This window comes from Macadamia integrifolia, chromosome 9, assembly GCF_013358625.1.
Source record: "Macadamia integrifolia cultivar HAES 741 chromosome 9, SCU_Mint_v3, whole genome shotgun sequence".
Classification (NCBI taxonomy): domain Eukaryota; kingdom Viridiplantae; phylum Streptophyta; class Magnoliopsida; order Proteales; family Proteaceae; genus Macadamia; species Macadamia integrifolia.
Genome location: NC_056565.1, coordinates 21,984,139 through 22,004,055, shown reverse-complemented (window position 1 = coordinate 22,004,055; position 19,917 = coordinate 21,984,139). Strand labels below are relative to the sequence as shown.

At 37.1% G+C, this 19,917-nt stretch overlaps 2 protein-coding genes across 7 annotated transcripts in view; both read left to right on the top strand.

Moving 5' to 3' along the window:
* LOC122088287 overlaps positions 1–5,842 on the top strand; it is an 8,375-nt gene extending 2,533 nt beyond the window's left edge. Inside the window, exons 2-6 of the mRNA XM_042657493.1 lie at positions 868–1,033; positions 1,519–1,695; positions 1,808–1,891; positions 4,998–5,079; positions 5,227–5,842. Of these exons, the coding sequence (XP_042513427.1) occupies positions 868–1,033; positions 1,519–1,695; positions 1,808–1,891; positions 4,998–5,079; positions 5,227–5,666 (949 nt within the window). The 3' untranslated portion in view covers positions 5,667–5,842. The remainder of the gene's footprint in view (positions 1–867; positions 1,034–1,518; positions 1,696–1,807; positions 1,892–4,997; positions 5,080–5,226) is intronic.
* Positions 5,843–10,471: 4,629 nt separating this feature from the next.
* The window catches only part of LOC122089426, a 10,131-nt gene continuing 685 nt past the window's right edge, over positions 10,472–19,917 (top strand). For 2 of the 6 annotated variants that reach the window (XM_042659156.1, XM_042659152.1), the window contains exons 1-6: positions 10,472–10,791; positions 12,387–12,951; positions 13,136–13,321; positions 13,396–15,835; positions 18,217–18,332; positions 18,509–18,621. In XM_042659156.1, coding sequence (XP_042515090.1) covers positions 12,489–12,951; positions 13,136–13,321; positions 13,396–15,835; positions 18,217–18,332; positions 18,509–18,621 — 3,318 coding nt within the window. In that variant the 5' untranslated portion in view covers positions 10,472–10,791; positions 12,387–12,488. The other 4 variants (XM_042659157.1, XM_042659154.1, XR_006143321.1 and 1 more) reach the window with 4 other exon arrangements.

Genomic DNA, 19,917 nt, shown 5'->3' with positions numbered 1-19,917 from the left:
CCCCCCCCCCCCTCCTATACTCATACATAAATGAATGGATACCTTTTTTTGCCTATCAAAATGTTAGTTGTATTTATTATTTAGTTTACTTTGAGATGATGATGGCTTCTAAGGGATACCACTACTCAAACCTTCAGGAATTGCAGGTGGGCTTGGGTATGCAACCAGGTAGATAGTTGCCTAGGCAAACACCCTGTAAATTTTACAACTCTAGGTTTGTTTATACACTCAATGTCGATTACAGTTTAATACAGTTAATAATGCCAATTTCATGACCTTGATGACGATGTAATGTTGTATTTGTTTTATACAACTAAATTTGGTGCATGTAGAATTGACTGCTTGTGTCTTGTCTTCTATATAATCTCAAATCAGGAATTATGACACGTTCTTGAGGAGGCATAAAAATAGTATATCTTCCCTTATGGATGCTGAATGTATGAAATAGCAGGAGAATCAGTGAACTTCATTTTCATTCATTATGATTCTGCCTGGAGATTTTAGTGTCATTTTGTGAACATGTACAGTCTGAGGTTGGTAATCCCAAAGGATATCATTTATTCTTTACAGTGTTGGCATATCACTGCCTATTGGAGACAAAGGCAGCACTTTGAGAAATTTATCTTTGTGTAATTGTGTCTTTACTATTATCCATTTGGGAAGATGGAGAAATGCTAGGGTTATTGAGACAGTACCTATCATTGTTGAAGATGTACTTTATTGAAATGTCATGGTTTGCACTTTCCTGTTGGTCGATGAGAATTGATTTATTCATATTGTTAGGCTTGAATACACTTTTTTAATGACTCGTTAGTTTTTTATTGATGTACAAGTAATAAGTTCTTGTTATGACCATATTTTTTGCAGCCTTACCAGTGAAGTTCCGGAGCAAGAGCAGGACATTGTCACTGAAAAGGATTTTCAGCATCTATTATACCTTGTAGAAGGAAGGGACGGAGATATTTCATGGCAAAGTATGATGGAGCGTTCCACTCCAAACATGCAATACCATGCTTGGCGTCATGACCCTGAGGTAGATTCTGGTGTTGGAGTTGATGTCTCTTTGTATTTCTTCTTGTCATGCTATAAGGTGCATCTGAAAAATATTGATTTCATTAGCTGTTAGCTTTGTGTGAATATTGTGTTGTTTTTTGCTGATTCACAGTCATATTTGTCTGTTGTATTTTGCACACTTAGTGCAGAGCACATCTGTCACTGTTTCATTCTTCTTGTCTTCGTTTTAGTTTGATCATTACAGAATATGAGGTTTAGTTGACCATACGGCCACTTTTGGAAGATTTCCTCCCACTCTAGTGTCTGTTTATTGTCTTAAAAATATTGTACCTCATATTCCTATTTTTTGGTTGTGTATCCTGTGTGTTCAACTTTGCAGAAATTGGAACTTCCATTTTTCATGAGGACATAATATACATCAACTCCTTTTTAGTCTTCCCTCTAATTATTATTGGAATTTGTCTATAATCTGTTTCAGTAAGTGATACTGGATATTGCTTTCAGACAGGCCCAACCATTTTGCGGAGCAGAACAGTTTTTGAGGATGCAACTCCTGAGTTGGTTAGAGATTTCTTCTGGGATGATGAATTTCGACTTAAATGGGATCCTATGCTTTCATACTTCAAAATATTGGAGGAATGCCCTGACACAGGAAGAATGACTGTCCACTGGATAAAGAAGGTTAGTGGAACATAGAACTCTCGATCTACATCATTGATGTCTTCTTAGTTCTGTTCTCTTGTTCCTACACCATCTGGACTGATGGCTTGATTCAATCATCTGTGGTCTGCAGTTTCCTTTTTTCTGCAGTGATCGAGAATATATCATTGGTCGAAGAATATGGGAATCCAGAAAGACTTATTATTGTGTTACAAAGGTATCAGCTGAGGCAAATCTTTATCTCTACTATTCAGTTGGTATTAGCTTATAGTATCCTTGAAGCAAGTAAAACACAAAATTGGGTTTATTTTAGTGGAAATAAGTCTTGGGTTGGGTTATATATGTGTTGGGCTTTACTCCAATGGTTTTTTTTAAACCTAAATTATGGGTAGGAGATAAGAAAATGGGATTTGCTTTATTTGGTAAGTTTCAGATATTTTATTTTATTAAGTAATTGTTTTTTCCTTCGTTATTAAGGATTGGATAGTCTTTCCTGAATAGAACTCTTATTCTTACTTTGGATTGAGCTTTAATTATGTGGGTATCCTTTTCAATAGAGTTTTTTAGTTATAGGGGGTATCCATTTCTATTATGGATAGAGATTCCTATTTCAAGTACAATTTCCTATCCTATTGTAAGTACACTTTTAGTTTCTATTTAAAGAATGTGTGACCATAGAGACTCCCCATAGTTTTGATATTGAGTAAAGCTTGCCTTTGCTCCAATGTTCTTGAGGTTCAGAATGGTGCTGTGAGATGCAGTGTAACCCTTGGTGAGATGCTAAGGTAGGGCTGATGAGATTTCAGTCTGGTTCCAGATGAGATGTTTGGTCCATATCCATCTATCTTTCTTCCATTCTTTATTTTATCCACCATCAAACCAGGTTAGTAACTTAGTATTTTAAGTTCTATTCTGTTCCTATGCACACTCCATTTAGTTGGGATAAGGCTGAGTTGTTGTTGTATAGTTTACATCTGAGATTTCAAGTCTGATTTTATATTCAGTAATCCGATAGTATTCTAAACACCCCTACGGTTTCAAAATTTGATTTTTGTGCTGATTTCTTAGAGTCCTTTTTCAAGTTGGATTCTAATTCTTATTTATTTTAAGATCAGATTTGATTTTTCTAATTCAACTTAGTATTCTTATATTGTTTTTGAAATATGTTGGTGTTTAATGCTCTTTAATTGCTAGTTTGAACCCCATAAGATCTGCCATCTATAGTCACTTCTGAAGTTTTATTTTAAAGATTCCTATTCTTAGCAAGATACCCTTATAACTCTAGATCAGACCATTGGATCAGATTCGTTTTTTTGAGGAGTTATTCTTGGCCATACTTTGGATATTCGATCAGAATCTTAAGCCCATCTGTGTTTCTGATTCTTATTTATCCAATTTCTCTTGAAATCTGATTTCTAAACCTGTCATTGCGATTCTGGTTCTAATGGATTTCTGAACCTAGTAACCTTAGTGGAGGGTGTAAATAGGATGAACCCTAGGTTCAGATTACACACCCCTTTCATCAGGAAAAAAAAAAACTAACTAAAACAAAATCTAAGTCAACAATATGGTCAAAGTCAACATTATCCGATGAAGGTCAGATTCTGGTCAATGTTCTTAAACTGTTAGAACAAGAAACCACAAAGTTCTGCGATGTCCTAATGCTCATATTTATATCAACAGTCAAAAACAATTTAATTTCATAACCGGAATTCAGATTTTGGGTGAAATATTTTATCAGCAGATCAGATCTGTTGATCAGCCTGATATCCTGGTCGAAGGTCACTAGGGAAGGTCTCTTTAATGCCCCAAAGTAAGGAGTGAATCTGCTGATCAGATTCCTCTCAACAGAATATATCAACCTCAGCCAAAAGGGGCCCACAACAGGGCTGCTGCCAGCTCTTTGGTGGTGGTCCTTGGCTGGGTCTTGATCCCCAGTAAGAACAGAATATAAACAGCAATCACAGTGGAATAAAACCATTCAAATCTCAGTATCAAACAACCTCCAGCAAGCTTGAATAATAACAGCAGAAATCTATACTTAATTGAAGGAAAACAGAGCATAGAGAAGAAGGAATCTAAGCAGCGGGCCTCAATCAGAGTCCCACTTATCCCAAGAGTTTCTCACTTTTAACTGAGTCTCACAGCAGCAACAAGGCAATAGCATTCTTCATTGAAGAAATCGTTGGATCCAAAAATAGGCTACAAGCATTGTTATTTAAAAGAAAGAGAGTCCCTAGCTATTTAAGAAATCAAACTAAATACATTTACATAGCCTGTAGGAAGCACAACACATGAGAAATTTGCAATTCAAAAGGGGAGGGGACATCAAAGAAGAGGGAGAGAATCAAGTTAAGATAAGACTGATGCTGCTTTAGTTTTTTTAGAAATTTGTCCACTTTGGTGTGATTTTAGAATGTAAATGGCAGCTTGGCCATAAATTCTTGCCTTGAATCTTCCAAGCAAACATATCTTATTGGCTTTGACTTCGGCCAATTACATTATTTATGTATCACTTGGCTGGCACTATTTCTTTATGTATTTTCACCAGCAGATTGGTTCTCGATTTTTTGGGCTTTTACCCTCTAAAACTTGAGGCTTACCCTTGGGGCCTAGAAACGTCCCCAAGGGATCTGTGTGGAACCACCGCTTCTGCAAATATGGAGCAGCACTTGGTTTTGTCTACTTTTTCTTGGTTGAAGAGAGACACAACAACAACAATAACTCAGCCTCATCCCAACTAGCTGAAGAGAGACCCTCTCTCTTTTAATTATAAATCTTCTTTTTGTCCTTTCAAAGTTCCATTTCACTTTTTAAGGAGTGTGTTCGTGTGTGTGTGTGTGTTTACCGTGTTTGAAAGGGACAAGCTGGGAGAAGATTATGTTGATTGTATTTCCTAGATGGTGTGTGAGGGTGAATACCAGCTGGGAATAGTCGGGGCCTTTTGGATCGCCAAAACTCTGGCATTACATCACTAGCTGGTTGGGACTTGGACTTCTAGGTGGGTGCAATAGAATGGTTATGGGGCTAGGTTTCTTGGGTCTTTTTCAATCTCAACAAAAAGGAAAGGGTGAAATATTTTGTCCATGTGAATTAACCATATTTTTTTACTTTTCTCCTTTTGTTTTCCCCATCTTATTATCAACTGGTTCTCAAAGTTAGCTGATGTAAACATATTTATTACTGTGTCGTAATGCTTCATTGACACTTCTGTCTCAAGTTCTTTGCAAGTAGGGGCAAAATCACAATGTAAAGACATTCTCTGTAATTTTGAAAAAAAAAAGAGAAAAAGCTTCTAATGTGTATTCCTACAATTTTTGCAGGGTGTGCAATATTCCAGTTTACCCAAGCGTGACAAGCCAAGGCGTGTAGAGCTTTATTTCTCGAGCTGGATCATCAAGGCTGGTAAGTGTCTTCACAAATGATTTGATTTTTGCATTTCTTCCTTAATAACAATATTTGTTTGGAGGGAAACTAGTATTTTCCCCACCCTGGGGGTAAGAAGAATAAGAGGTTAGTGGATTTCTTTTGATTTCACTATAACAATTGCAGTGGAATCTCAGAAGGGGGATGGGCAATTATCCGCGTGTGAGGTGACCCTTGTACATTACGAAGATATGGGGATCCCAAAGGATGTGGCAAAGCTGGGTGTTCGTCATGGAATGTGGGGAACTGTCAAGAAATTACATTCTGGCATGAGAGCTTATCAGCTTGCAAGGAAATCAGAGGTATCGCTCTCCAGATGCGCATTGATGGCACAGATCACCATTAAGATCCCCATTGATTTTAGCAACAATTTTTCAGAGCTAACATCTAATGGTGAAGAAGTGAAGGATGATGAGAATATGGATTTGCTACAGAAGAGAGATCATGGTATAGATTGGAAATGGATAGTTTTAGGTGGAACTGTGGCTGTAGTATGTGGGATCCATTCCGGTGCAATCGGAAAAGCTGTGTTATTTGGAGCAGCACAGAGGCTTGCACGGAAGTGAAGTCACTTTTTCTACTATATTTGTATGAGGGGGAGGATATTGTATTTTTGGGTCGTAATTAATTAATCTCATATGTTGACCCTGTTAAGTTGGGATAAGGTTTTAGATGTTGTTTGTTGTATAATTAATTTATTATATTAGGCATTTTTAACGGAGATTTACCTGCATTAAATTGATTCTTTGTGTGGCTTATTCTCTCTCTTTCTGTGAGTTTACTTACTGGTGAAACAATCTCTTTACTCTCTTAAAATGTCATTTTTACCCTATTAACGAACCAATATGTTCCCCCTCATTGTTGCAAGCAGCGTGCTTAAAGAATCTCTCCCTACCTCACCTAGATTAGGAACATGCTTTCCAAGGAGGGGCATGATGGTCATTGTGCATCTCCTATGTCTATAGCGGGTCCACTTGAAGGGAGAGGAATCACTTTATTGCACGTCAACTTTTCCCTTCCCACTCCTCCTATCCGCCCAACATACGAAGCCTAATAGCTGAAACGGGACAACACTGGAACAACATCCAAAAGCCAGCTCCTCTTTCCCAAGAATTCCTGATACCGCAACTCTGGGCAGTGGGCACTCGTGACCCACTGAGTAGTGGGAGCTGAGCTCAGTTGGATTGGATACAATACGTCATAAAGGACCCTCCCCTTGTTATGTTTTCAAAACAAAACGACAAGAAAGTTCATTAATGGGTGTAGGAGTAGCTTCACTTTCACAGTGCAACTTGCAATACCTTTTGGCTTTACAAAGTTACAATCTGGAATTCTGAATTCTGGATGGATGTGGCAGAAATAAGGCTGTATTTCCTTCTCCCTTTTGCCCTTTTGACCTTTTGCCCTTTTTCCCTTTTTTCCTTTTTGCCTTTTTTCCTTTTGGGTTTGGACTTATTTTGATGCTGCAACCTGCAAGACTCTCTCTCTCTCTCTCTCGCTTTCAGTTTGAATCATTTCTCCATTTATTTCCAAAAATAAGTTAGGTATGAGAATAGAACAAATGTCCTATTTCTGCAATTCTGCTGGACTGCACAGAAGGTGTTTGTGGGGTTGAAATCGTCTGTAATTTTGATCTCATACAATTTCGTGAAATATCACCTTCAGATGGTGATACGTGTATTGATACCAATGCAATGATCCAGATCTGATACAACTAATAAATTTTAAATCAGTGAAGAGTCATTTAAATCAGATCTGGACCATTGCATTGGTATCAATACACGTGTCACCCCTGAAAGTGGTGTTTCACGGAATTGTATGAGATCATAATTACAGACGATTTTTTTCCGTGTTTTGTAGGTATGTGTGTGTGAACGAGCTTGTTTGGTGGTGGGGTAGTAGTTGTCAGTATTTATGAATTGAATGGTTGGAGTTACTCACATTTATATCGAACAGTTGGGCTAGAAGAGGATGGCACCCTAGTCACAAGTAATCATGGGATTCGACCAAGTGGGGTTGTTTGTCTGTTGGGGTAATCCTTAAGATAAGTCTCCAATTCATTGTTTTTGTGGATGTGGTAATAAAGCTGATGTGCCCCAAAATATTAGCAAATTAAGGAGGAACAGAGGAATACCAACCAGCAATTAAGGGTGTGGAAAGCCTCAAAGTTAAACTGAAGGATGAAATTATTAAATAAATGGTTGAATTTTGATTTTAAATTAATATTATTTAATTAAACGGTTGAATTCAAATTATCGATTTTTTTCTTTCTAAAAAAACTATTAAAAACCAATTAATATATACATAATAAGTTTAAGTCAATCAATGTTTCATCTTAATTAAAAAAAGTATATAATAATTAATAATTCAATTCAATGTTAAATTTATATTTATTTCATTAAAAATTTAAAAGGTAAAATGCCCCTTTAAAAAAATGAATAAATAAATCAAAACCGTTTATAAATAGTTTCTTCAATTTGAATACTTAAAAAGGTTTATTAATCACTGGGATGGAACAGTACTGGAACTGCTGGAGTGGATAAGCATTGCTGGCCCTTATCTTTGATGATTTAATTGTTGAGCCTTTAGTGTTTTTTCTGGATTGTCGCTAATGGCAGGCAGCCAGGCACAACTAAAAATATCTGGTCTGGTAATCCAGGTTATCCGCTACTACTTGACCCGGTTTGTGTATGTAATTGTAACCACTTTCGGTGAACCTAAAAATGATCAATGGATTACGAATGGAAAGGGTGTCAATCTCAAGCCGCATTGGTTTGGTTGATTAGGTCCGATCGTTTAAAGATTGGCTTGATTTGCATTGATTATTAAACGTGTTGGGCCTCAACCTGATCGTTTATAAACATGAAGTACAAGGGGTAAGCCCGATGGGTCTCTCGATTGACCCGGCCCGTTTACAAGCCCGACTCAAACTGATAAGTTTAGCCTCAACATTTATATGTATATTTTGATTTTTCTTTAGATAAAATAGGGTATATATTGATATTTTTATCAATTATTGAATGTAATTAAGTGTAATGTCTTTTTAAAATTGTTGATGATTTAACAAAATAGATTAAAGCATCTTAAATCTAAGAAAAGTAAAGACCATTTAAGGCTTTATTGGTATATTACCCCATTTAAGACCCGATTATAGTCTGATTACACTGATTAAAACTCAGAGTCTAATCGAGCCTGACACAAGATCGATTCATTCCTTAAATAGGTAGGTCCTGGTCCGAGGACATAGGCCCATCAGACCCGACCGATTGACACCCCTAATGGATAATCATCAAAATTTGTGTATTGTGAACCATCCAGTGGATTAGACCCACTGAACATGGGTGCATATCACAAAATATTTGTAGACAAGTTGGTCCCACACTGTGAGGGAGGACCCACAGATTAGCATTGGCTTTTTCGTCAACGATACCTTGCACTTAATGCAATAGAATCTAACTGTTTAGATGCATCCCCTCATGTAGATTTGTAATTCGACTCAATTCAATTTTATTCCAATTAAATGGGGTCGGTTATATAGAACTTTTATTTTTTTAATATTATTTTTTTATTATTTTTTTGATGTATATAATGTTCACCAAAGGGGGTTATTATTATTATTATTATTATTATTATTATTATTATTATTATTATTATTATTATTATTATTATTTAGGTATGTTCAACAAAGACTACAGGGAAAAAGAAACTTGAATTAATGCAGTGTGGCTCTTATGCCCAGACTTAGGAAAGGGTGAAACGACTGCCCACCCCTCATGGAAGGTAGAAATCCCTTAATTATTGAATCTTCTGCATGGGCTCCCATTGGCCCCACACTGGCGTAAGAGCCATGCTGCCCTTTCAGGGAACCCTCTTCCAAGATTATATTAAGAACAAAATAAGGATGTACAAGATTTTCATATGATCAGCTACATGGAGCTGGTGTAAAAGCCATGCTGCCTTTTTAGGGAACCTTCTCTCATTATTATATTAATAACAAAATAAGGATGTACGAGATTTTCATCTAGTCAGCTACATGGAGCTTCTTTCTCAAAGTAGCTCTATTTGAAGTTATACCTATTATAAGGCCTAAGGTATGCATGCGACTCCACTTATCTTAAAAGTTATTGTAGACTTACCTTTGGCTCTTTTAGCTCATTGATATTGGAGTATCTAAAGGCGACCTCCAACAACTTTCTCACAACTTATCATATATTGAAACAACTTTTAAATTAGATTTAATTTGTTTATTTCTTATGTTGTCCTTTCTAGTTTTACCATTCATTCATTTCAATATCATCCTCATCTTAGTTACACTAATTTATATATATGTTATTTTTTTATTGCTCAATGCTTAGCTTAATATATCTTGTTGGTCGTATATTATCCTATAAATTTTTACTTTTAATTTGTACATGTATTTATCGATTATACAACACTTCGGATGCACCTCTCCACTTCATGAATCATATTTTAATACTTAGTTCAACATCATTCTTTGTTTCTCATTAATTATTTATGATTGAGCTTAGGTACCCAAAATATTAATTTTGAGGTATCTCCTTATCATCAATTTGCGCCACCTTATTATCGGTCCTATAACTACTAAAGTTACACACCATTTACCTTATTTTTGCTTTACTTATCTTAAAATCTTTTAATTCTAAGGTTGATCTCCATAATTCCAATTTGGTATTTATCTTTGCTTTTGTTTCATCAACTAAAACAATATCATCAGTAAAAATCATACACAAAGGCTATGTTTGGTTGTCAAGAAATAAATAGAAAAAAAGAAAAGAAAAAAGAAATAGATAAACACACAAATCAAGCATTGCTCATCATGAATTTTTTCATCATAATGTCTCTAATCAATGCATATGTGATTAGCCCAAACAAATATCGGCTCAAAATTGATCCTCAATATAACCAATTATCATTGAAAATTCACTATCCTGATCCTCATAGTTTTTATATTAATTATTATATCATTATATATATATATATTTAATTATGTCCACATATTTTTATAATGTCTACAGTTGCCACCTTGATGCACCAAGTACACACCGAATAAAAATGATTCTTCATTTTTGTAATATAAAACAGAATCCAAGTCCTGTAGACTGTAGTCATATTGGGTTAAACCGTTAACGAGATTACCAGAATGCTTTACTTTAATTAGTTAATTATGAGTTAAGTCAATAGTTTATTATATATGTGAACCTGGATAATGTCTCTTCATTTCTGGCTAAACTGAAACTGAAATTTGATAACGTCACTGGTCATATGCCTCCACGTGGCAGTTCTTCAGCCTCAAGTCTCAGTAACCTTGAAAATTAAGGCCTGAACGCCTAGTGCAAGACAGAAAGAAAGAGAGCTTCCATGTAACTGTGGTTGCAGGACGCTTGGCAGTCTCTGTCTCTCACTCTCCCTCTCTCTCATGCAACTCTCTCTACTCTCTCTTTTTTTTTTTTTTCCCTATATCCATCTCTATCTTTCTCATTTGTCCTTTATCTAGAGTCATGAGTGATGGTTTGATTAGTCGTCCTCTCGAACTTTTGAGACATTCCTGTTTCTCTTTTCTTTCCCTTTCCATTTGGCACATATATACATATATATCTCAATACTTCTCTGGGTGATGCTTACAGTTCAAAGAAATTTCAAGCAATGGATTTGAAGACTTGAAAGAAGCATGTAATGTTCTCTAAAACCACTTTTTCTTAATGGGTTTTGCCTAATTTTGAACTCTGTTTGTGTTTTCTTCTTCAATTTTGGGTTTGCATGTCCTCTCTTTCTCTTCCATAGTTTTAATTAAACACTGTACCTTGCATTGAATATTGATAGTCTTCTCCATGCTGTTTGCTTTTCTGGGTTTTTCGTTTTTTAGGGAAATTTATGTTCCATGCCCTACAAATCATATGGTATGCTTCTTAGACTTCAAATTCTGTGATATTAGTATGGGGCAGAGTCTAAATCATGCATTTTCTGTTGCATAAGAACATGAAATGAAAACCTTGCTTAATTTTGAACTCTGTTAGTGTTTTCTTCTTCAATTTTGGGTTTGTATGTCCTCTCTTTCTCTTCCATAGTTTCAATAGAACACTGTGCCTTGCATTGAATATTGATGGTCTTCTCCATGCTGTTTGCTTTTCTGGGTTTTTCGTTTTTTAAGGGAAATTTATGTTCCATGCCCTACAAATCATATGGTATGCTTCTTAGACTTTGAATTCTGCGATATTAGTATGGGGAACAGTCTGAATTATGCATTTTCTGTTTTATAAGAACATGATGAAAACCCTTCTGGTAATATCTTTGGAGCAGATTTTGGATTTAGGTCTGTGGGATACTTCTTACTGCTTTGGAGTATTGTCTGCTGAAGTGATTTAAATTGTGAGAATTTCTAATTTTTATTTTGCTTTGATTGATCTGTTGCTAGGGTAATTATATTTAGGAGTGATTTAAATTCTTGGTATGGAATCAAATTTTCTATAGCTCATTCTGTTCATCGAATTTTGAAGGTTTAAATCGGCAAGTATTGTGTCCAACAAATTTGTATTTGATGGGCTGGGATGTTAACAAGTGAACTTTCTGATGAATGTGTGACATTACATTTTGAAATGAATTTATTAGTAGAATAGAACCTGGTTGTCTATGTAGAAACGAAAACCTAAAACGATGCAGAAAAGAATGGAAATCACAAACAAACAATCACACAATGAACACAAAAATTTGCGTGGTTTGGCAAGATTGCCTACATCCAAGGTGAGATGAAATCCTGCTTCAGTATCAATGGAGGATAGAGTTACAACCACTCTTCCTCGAACCTCTCTTAGACTGCTTATCGAGAAAGAACCCTCACTACAAATATGTAGCAAAAACCTCACACAGGTAATCTACTGAAATACCCATATAGCTTTATCTCCGAGCCTCAAGGCCTTCGGCCTCTTAGCTGCCTTTCAGAATCAGCCCACTAATGCAAGTGACGGAATACAAGACATCGTACCCCAAACAATATATTTCTAGTGGAACAGCTCTGGGCATTTGATGTCTTCTAGAGGCTGAAAAATGGGAACAGAGAGGGAAGCCATAGAGAAGGCTATGCAAGAGTCTAGATATCCTTCCCCTCAATCACTGATGAAAGGAGAGAGCGTGGAGTTGCTAAGAGAAATTAGTGGTGGTATTCTAAGTCCACATAGAAGGGGTGTCCACGGGTGTGTTTGTTTTGGTACTAAAATGCAAAAACGGGGAAACAAATTACAGTGACAGAACTTGGACTATGTTTCTTGCAGGCGCAGTGTTGTTGATTGACTAAAGGCATGTAGGGGACTGCACTGGACGCTGCTGGTATTTCAGCTTCTCACAGTGAACCAATTATATTGCAGAAGATAAACATGGACAATAACAATGAGGAGTCGGTGACAGAAGGACTTGCTCTTGATTCTGCCAATCATTGCACTCAAAGCGCATTGGATGATAATTCTGGTGCAGGTGCAAATGCAAATGCCGGGTCAATGACAGACATGATGTTTGTGACTACCCACCCCTTATCTGAACTAATATGGTCTCCACATAAAGGTTTGAGTCTTAAATGTGCAGATTCCAGCTTATCCGAGAAGAAGGCCTCCTTTTTGAGGGGCATGGGATCGAAAAATATTGTTCTTGCACCTTCTGAGGTCATTACATCCAGGGGGACTAATAATGATGAGTCTGGTTCTGGAGGAAACTTTATATCAACACAAATGGCATCCAAATTTGAGAGTGAAGTTCCTGAGACAGTTACCCCGGTCGGGTCTCCTAAAAGCATTTCGGGCATCATTCCAATCTGTGGGCCAACATCTCATGAACAAAATCTAGGTAATCGCACTTCTTTAGAAGGAAATAAATTACCAATGCCTTGTCATTGCAAAATACTAAGTAGGCCAAATTATGAGTTCCAATTCTTTGAATTCATGGGCATGCCTTTGGTTCAGTAAAACCCTTTTACTCAGGTGTATGTATGGAATGAATTCCAATGCTAAAACGGTTTTTGTATTGGCAGGATCAGTTGGAACAATGAAAGATTTAAATGCAGTGATGGAATTTTCTGAACAAGATTTCAATCAGAATGCAGACGATCATTCATCTAAGAAAGGGAAGGGCCTTCAGTGTGCAAATAACCCTCCAACAAATGAGACTTCTGGAGCTGGAGGAAACATTGTCTCAAGTTTTCTGGCCGAAACTTCATGTGAGCACATGACTTTAGTCCTTGTTGGTTTCCTTGTTTCATCATATCTCACTGATGGGCATGGTTCTCTGCAGGTCCTGAAGGTGGGGATCATGTTGATTCTTCATCTAAAATGGCTCAACCAGAACTTGATTTATCACGGCTAGAACCAATATGTGCAGACCCTAATGAAGGAACAAGCTCAAACCCTTTTAGAAATTCTGTTGATGTTGGAAGGTGCACAACTCAAACACCAGATATGATGGTTTTGTTGCCATCTGAGGTTTCTTCAATTAAACAAGGTAAAACTCCCACTAGCTGCATGCCGTTTGTGACATCCCCTGTTAGAAATCCTGGGGGGCAAGAACAGGAATTGGCAACTGAAAATAATTTGTGTTTGAAGGATGAAAGTGCTGAGGTGGGTAAAAATGTAGTATCACAACCTTCTGATGAAGTTAAATATAGCCCTCAGCAGAATGAGGGGGCATGTCCTGAGGATCAGGCATCTCCAGATGAAGCTTCTCCAGATAACAGTGTATTCTGTATGTATCCATTAAAATCTAAAGCAAGAGCTTTGTCTGATGAAGAAGTTAATAGAACTACAAAGAAGGATGACAGCCATGAAAGTGTTGAGAGTTGCAACAGTGCAGGGTCATTTAAAGTAGGAAAGAGACCATGGAACTTTGAATCGCAACTCTTTGTCAGCAATAAAAAACTCAAGCAGCAAACTCATAAAAGTATTGGTTCTTCATCTTTTGAGAGACGAGATAGCTCTTTCATGAATTGGATCTCAAACATGATAACAGGTTTACCTAAGTCTGATCCAGAGGAGAAACCTTCATTAGCTCTTACTGTGAGGCCTCCTCATGAGCATGTAAGTAATGGTCAGAAGTCCATGCCATACCAGAAAAACCTAGACCCTGGGTGCAGAAGTATGGGTTTCCAAGCTATTTTTCAGTCCCTCTATCTCCCAAGCAAAAGGGTACAGGACACGAGAACTTGGAATCTTGATCATCAAGGAGAAAGCTCAAAGGAAATTGATCTAGCTAACATGATATGTGATGAGAGTAGAACTCCCTTATCATGTGATGAGGAGAATATTACATTATGTGAGCAAACGCCTATGTCAAATGAGAAGTTTAACCAGGGTACACCTGGAAGTGATGGTCCTTCAACACTGCCTAACGTTTCTTCTCCTCAGCTAGCTGTTCAGGAAAGCCACAAGACCAACAACACTGCAGGGATCAACAAGTTATGTGCCTGTGGTAGTGAGAAAGGTGCACCAGGCTTATCAAATCCCTCTTTCCAGAATGATTCTAATTCTCCATCTGGAGGGAAAGAAACTTACGGGTTTGTGGAGCAAAACAAGTCTTCAACGTCTGGAACAAACAGAAGGAATCTCTTTTTTGGTGCATGGATTAGTGGATTTTCTCCAAAAGTTTCTGGCCCTTTGTTAAGTTCACCTCAATGTAAGCATAACGGTTTTGAGACCAATGAGGGTTCTACTGGTTGCATGAGGCTTCTTCCTCAACCCCAGAATTGTGCAATTTCTTCCAAGGAGCAGAAAAACTTGGAGGATTGCAAGGATCCTTCTGCTGAATACCAAATGGATATCATAGAAAAGATGCAGAATTATTCAGTAAATGTATCTACCTCATTGGGTTTAGAAAGAACAAAAAGGCAGAACTATCAGAAGGGCAACTCTAAATTGAATCCTATTCTTTATTCTAAAAGATTCAGAAGTTCAGAGGATGTGGCTTCAGTCTTTGCAAGGAGGTTGGATGCTCTCAGGAACATCATCCCATCAGTAGTAGCCAATTGCACAATTGGTGAAAGCACATTCTGTCTTTTTTGTGGCAAAAAAGGGCATAACTTGAGAGATTGCTCAGAGATAGTTGAGTCTGAGCTTGAGGATCTTCTCAAAAGCATCATTTCTGATGACGGATCGGAAGAGTCTTCTTGCTTCTGCATCCTCTGTTTTCAGCTCAATCATTGGGCCATTTCATGTCCCAATGCACCCTTGAGAAGAGAAACTCATCTAGACAATAATGCATCTTTGGTTAACCTAAGTAGTTCTGAGAAAATGCAGCAGAATCCAGGAAATAATACTCTTACTAGTGGCAATGATAGAAATCTAAAATCATTGGAAAAGGATAGCCAATGCCAAGTTGCTGGGGCAAATAAAACTTGTGAAGGGGTAAGGCCAACAATGGAATCTGGGCATTTGGTTCGGATGAGCATAAACAAAAAAGTGAGTGAAATGATGATGCATAATGGACAGGTTTCAGATTTGAAGACAGTCAAGTATTACCCTCCAGGAAATAGCTTCTGTGGAAGTATGAAAGGACAGAGAGCTCACACAGAACTTGTGCTGAAAGGAGAGCAGAATGCCTCAAGTTCTGCAGAGAAAAAATTAAAAGAAAATCTAGTTATCACACCCTTTCAGAACAGTGTCACTAGGAGTATTCCTGATGTACCAATTGGAACCTTTGAAGCAATAAAGATGCTTCGTCTTTCACGAATGGATATCCTCAAGTAAGTGGTCCATTTCTTTCTAGCATTACTAACCCAACCCCCTCCCCCCCCCCCAAAAAAAAAAAAAAAAAAAAAAAAAAGGGGAAAAAAAAAAGAGGGAAAAAAAATTCTGAATTGTTCTTTTCACAACTCCTTAAGGATTGCTAAATAGTTGGTTATATGCCATATTTGATAAGTTTAGGGTGGTAAATGTTATTTTCCAATTCCTGAGCCATTGAATATGTCTTAAGAGAGTATCTCCGACATGGTGTTGTTTCTATTCCAGCTTTCATTCTCAAAACTCTGGATCTTTATCCTTAAATCTTGAAGATTACTCATCGTCACTAGACTAGTCCTGTTTAAAGTATTTCATAATAACATGATTGGAAGTGTTAATAATTTTAACTTCAGTTTAATTGGAAATGCTGGTGACTCACTCCTAGCCATTGTGGTTCTTCGAAGACCCCTTGCGGTTTTGCTGAGATACTTAATCTCAAATAATATCTTAAACTGATGGTTTATACTTTAAAAAAAAAAAAAATCTTTATTTCTTTGAGATACTTTATCTAAAATCTTCACTTCCTTGTATGACGAATCTATCATCCTCATGTACTTTTCTTAGGAGAACTTGTCAGTTGTCATTAAAGCATTATGTATTTTACAAGGGTGTCTATCTACACATGTTAGATTGCTCATTCAGGTTGCTTGAGAGAATATATGTTCCAATCACTAGGAAAAGCATAGATGTCCTCACTATTGACTTGTTTCTTACTTCACTTTTTTACCCCAACACCCCCACCCGGGGGCCTTTTGATAAATAGGGACTGCATACCTTTCATCAAATATAATTGTTAGGAAGAGGCTATTGTGACAAGAAGATCTATGATTCTATTAGTTTCTAAAGTGATCTTTGAGATGAGCTGAGATTATTGCAAAAAGAGATTTCCTTCCTATGCTTACATCAGATTGGAGCTTTATCTTGGACACACTTGCAGACTACTGCTTTCTTTGTCAGATGTGTGACTTCTGCTTGTATCTCTATCGAAGTATTCATGCATGAACTACATCTCTTTTCATGCATTATCCTTGGAGATTTAAAGATACGGCTATTGTCCAGTGGGAGGAAATCACTGGAGGATGATGCTTGGACAGAATGGATTGTAAAGTACCAATTGATCTCATTAGGTAGATGACCATCTGAGAATGATAACAGGAACTGCAAAGATGGACAATCAGGAAAGAAAGAAAATAAATATTTATTTGTATCTGTAATGAAGGCTAATATTATCTTACCATCCCCCCTTTTTCTGAAAAAAAAAAAAAAAAAAGAGGATGAATTGAAGGGTTTTTTTTTCTTGGCGGGGGTTAATTGAAGGGAGATTAGGTAATCAAAGACTCAAGTGTCTCTAAAGGTTAGGGGACACAAATATGTGGTTAACCACAATACTAATAATCATCCACACCTCAACATCTATCCCAATCACATATGTATAAGTCCTTGAATGAATATGTTATGGTCAGAAACACCTGGAAAGCATAGGTCTCCAGTCATCTCTTTTTGAGTATGAAACAGTAGTCTGATGGAGAATAGAGATTTTCTATCAGCCATTTATGTTCATAGGAAATATATCACAGGCAGTGTTGAATGTAATTCATCACCATCTGCAAACACTACTTGTGGAAGGAAATATTGCAGTGGAGAGGAGGATTAGAACATGATGAAAGTGAAAGAAAACAACCAAGATGCCTGTATGGCTGTACCCTTTAATCTCAAAAAGACGCCAACAAGTGGAATTTATGATCTGAACTGAGAGGGGTAACAGTCATCTGGTTGCCAAGATAGGTAGAGGCAGATGGGATTGCTAGGGTATATACCAAAAAGAGAGACCCAAGTTACCAAAAATCCTTTCTCATGGAAGTGAAATTGCCAATGATTCCATTTGTTGAACCTTGCCTCCTCGAATGATGATTTATCTGGAGTCACTATGACTTTGGCAAAGTAAACCCTCTTCTTGATCATTATTTGATTACAATAAGATGAAATTTTCACAGCCATGTTGGGGGGTGGGGGTGGGGGTGGGGGTGGGTGAGTGGGTGGGGAATATAATACATACAGCTGATTTGGAAAGGGGACTTATACATATAGCCTATCCAATGTGTCCTCTATCTGGTGGATAGTCCAATTCAGTAAAATCATCTTTCAATGTGGCTAAAATATAAATCCCACCTAGAAAGCAGATATTGGTGAATCTCCAAAGGGTGAATTGTAGGGTCTGTGATGCACTAAGAATATGAATATTTCAGGATTGTCTTTATAATTTTCCTCTAAAATTTATATCCATTTTTACTAGTTTCACAATATCTGTGTTGAATCAATTAACTTATGTTACATTTGACTTCAGATGGACAGCATCCTCGATTTCAGCTTCTCATCTTAATGGATTTTTTCTACGTCTGCGGCTTGGGAAGTGGGGAGAGGGACTAGGGGGAGCAGGTTACCATGTGGCTTGCATTAATGGTAACCTTGGTTTCACACAGTCAAAACCATAATCTCTGTTTCTGCGTGCATGAGCGCTTGTTTGAACTTTAAGTTGTGAAAGTATTATAGATATAAAGGTAAAACATACATGAAAATCTCAGTTGTCCTTTGTTTCTTTTGATTGACTTTTCCTTCTTTATTATTCTGATTTACAGGGACACAGAGAGAAAATTCATCCGGAAGTTCTAGAATTTCCCTTTCTGTGAGCATCGGGGGCTTCAAATGCTGCGTTGAAAGCCGCTATGTCTCTAACCATGATTTCACTGAGGTAGTAAAGTTTTGTTTCAGCCTTTAGCTTTCCATTTGAACAGCTCCTTTTTTTCTTTCTTGAGCCACCATTGGAATAACTTGATATTCATTAAATCCACACACTGGGGATGGAATCCTATTCCTAAGCCTTTTAGGAACTTAATAACTTAGAAGGTTTTAAAGCCTTTTGAGTTTCACATAATGTCCGTCTGAATGTATTTAAACCTTTTTTTAATTTGTTGTTGAAAAACTGTTATATTCTATGATAACCTTCAAGAGAGGCCTCGTTACCACTTTGAGGATTGTATATGATTTAGTCTGGGCTGCTTAGTTTTTCTTTTGCTCTTTGGTTTCTGCTGATGGCAATGCCAAAGGTGGATCATAGAGTAATTTGACTAGTTTTGAGTTGGTTTTTTCTCTGCCGGTAGCAATGCCGAAGGTGGAGATTCAATCAACTTTATAATTTTTTTCCAGTCTGGTCCTCTTTTTTTTTTTTTTTTTTTTTTTTTTGTGTGTGTGTGGGGGGGGGTCGCTGCCCTCCACTTGCGTGCAAGTAAGGGAGCTGTGAAACATGCACTGTGGAATACCACAACCTACTCACAGTGTTGCAGACAAGACTCAAAGCAAAGTTCCTTATGGGGAAGCAGTGCAGATACCAATGCATCAAAGGGATCATTGGCTTCCATTAGTTTTGTTGTTTACTACTGTTTTTTTTTTTTTAATAATAATTATTATTATTTTTTATTACGAATAAAATGTGGTGGATTAGAAACCACACCATTATATCACAGAAAGAAATCACATCAGACCATTAAAAAGATTCTCTGTCTAGACTCTAGAGACACTTGTTCATCACAAAAAAGAAAAGGGTATACCCAGTGCACGAGGCTCCCGCATGTGCGAGGTCTGGTGGGGGCCGAGAACTACACAGCTTTACCCCAAGAAACCAAGGACTAACATATAGTTTTATAGGGTTTGGAGACTGCTTATGTAGTCTTACAGGCATTTTGACTTGAGAAAAATGGGCTGCATTTCTAGGTAAGAATTTCCTTAGTCTTGAGAAACTCAAATGGTCTGAACTGCCCATGTATAGAAGACATTTATTCGACTTTATACCCTGAATGCTCACAGTTTGTCTCCATTGACACTTAACAACAGCTTCTGGGCTATGGTTTCTGCTTGAAAATGTGGTCACAAGCTACCGTGTGATTGATGCAAAATGCAATATCTTAGGTAACCTGTGTGGCTTTAGTGACCTATTTAGTACACACTATCCAGTGGATCTGTACATTATTTTTTTTTTTTTTTTGGGGGG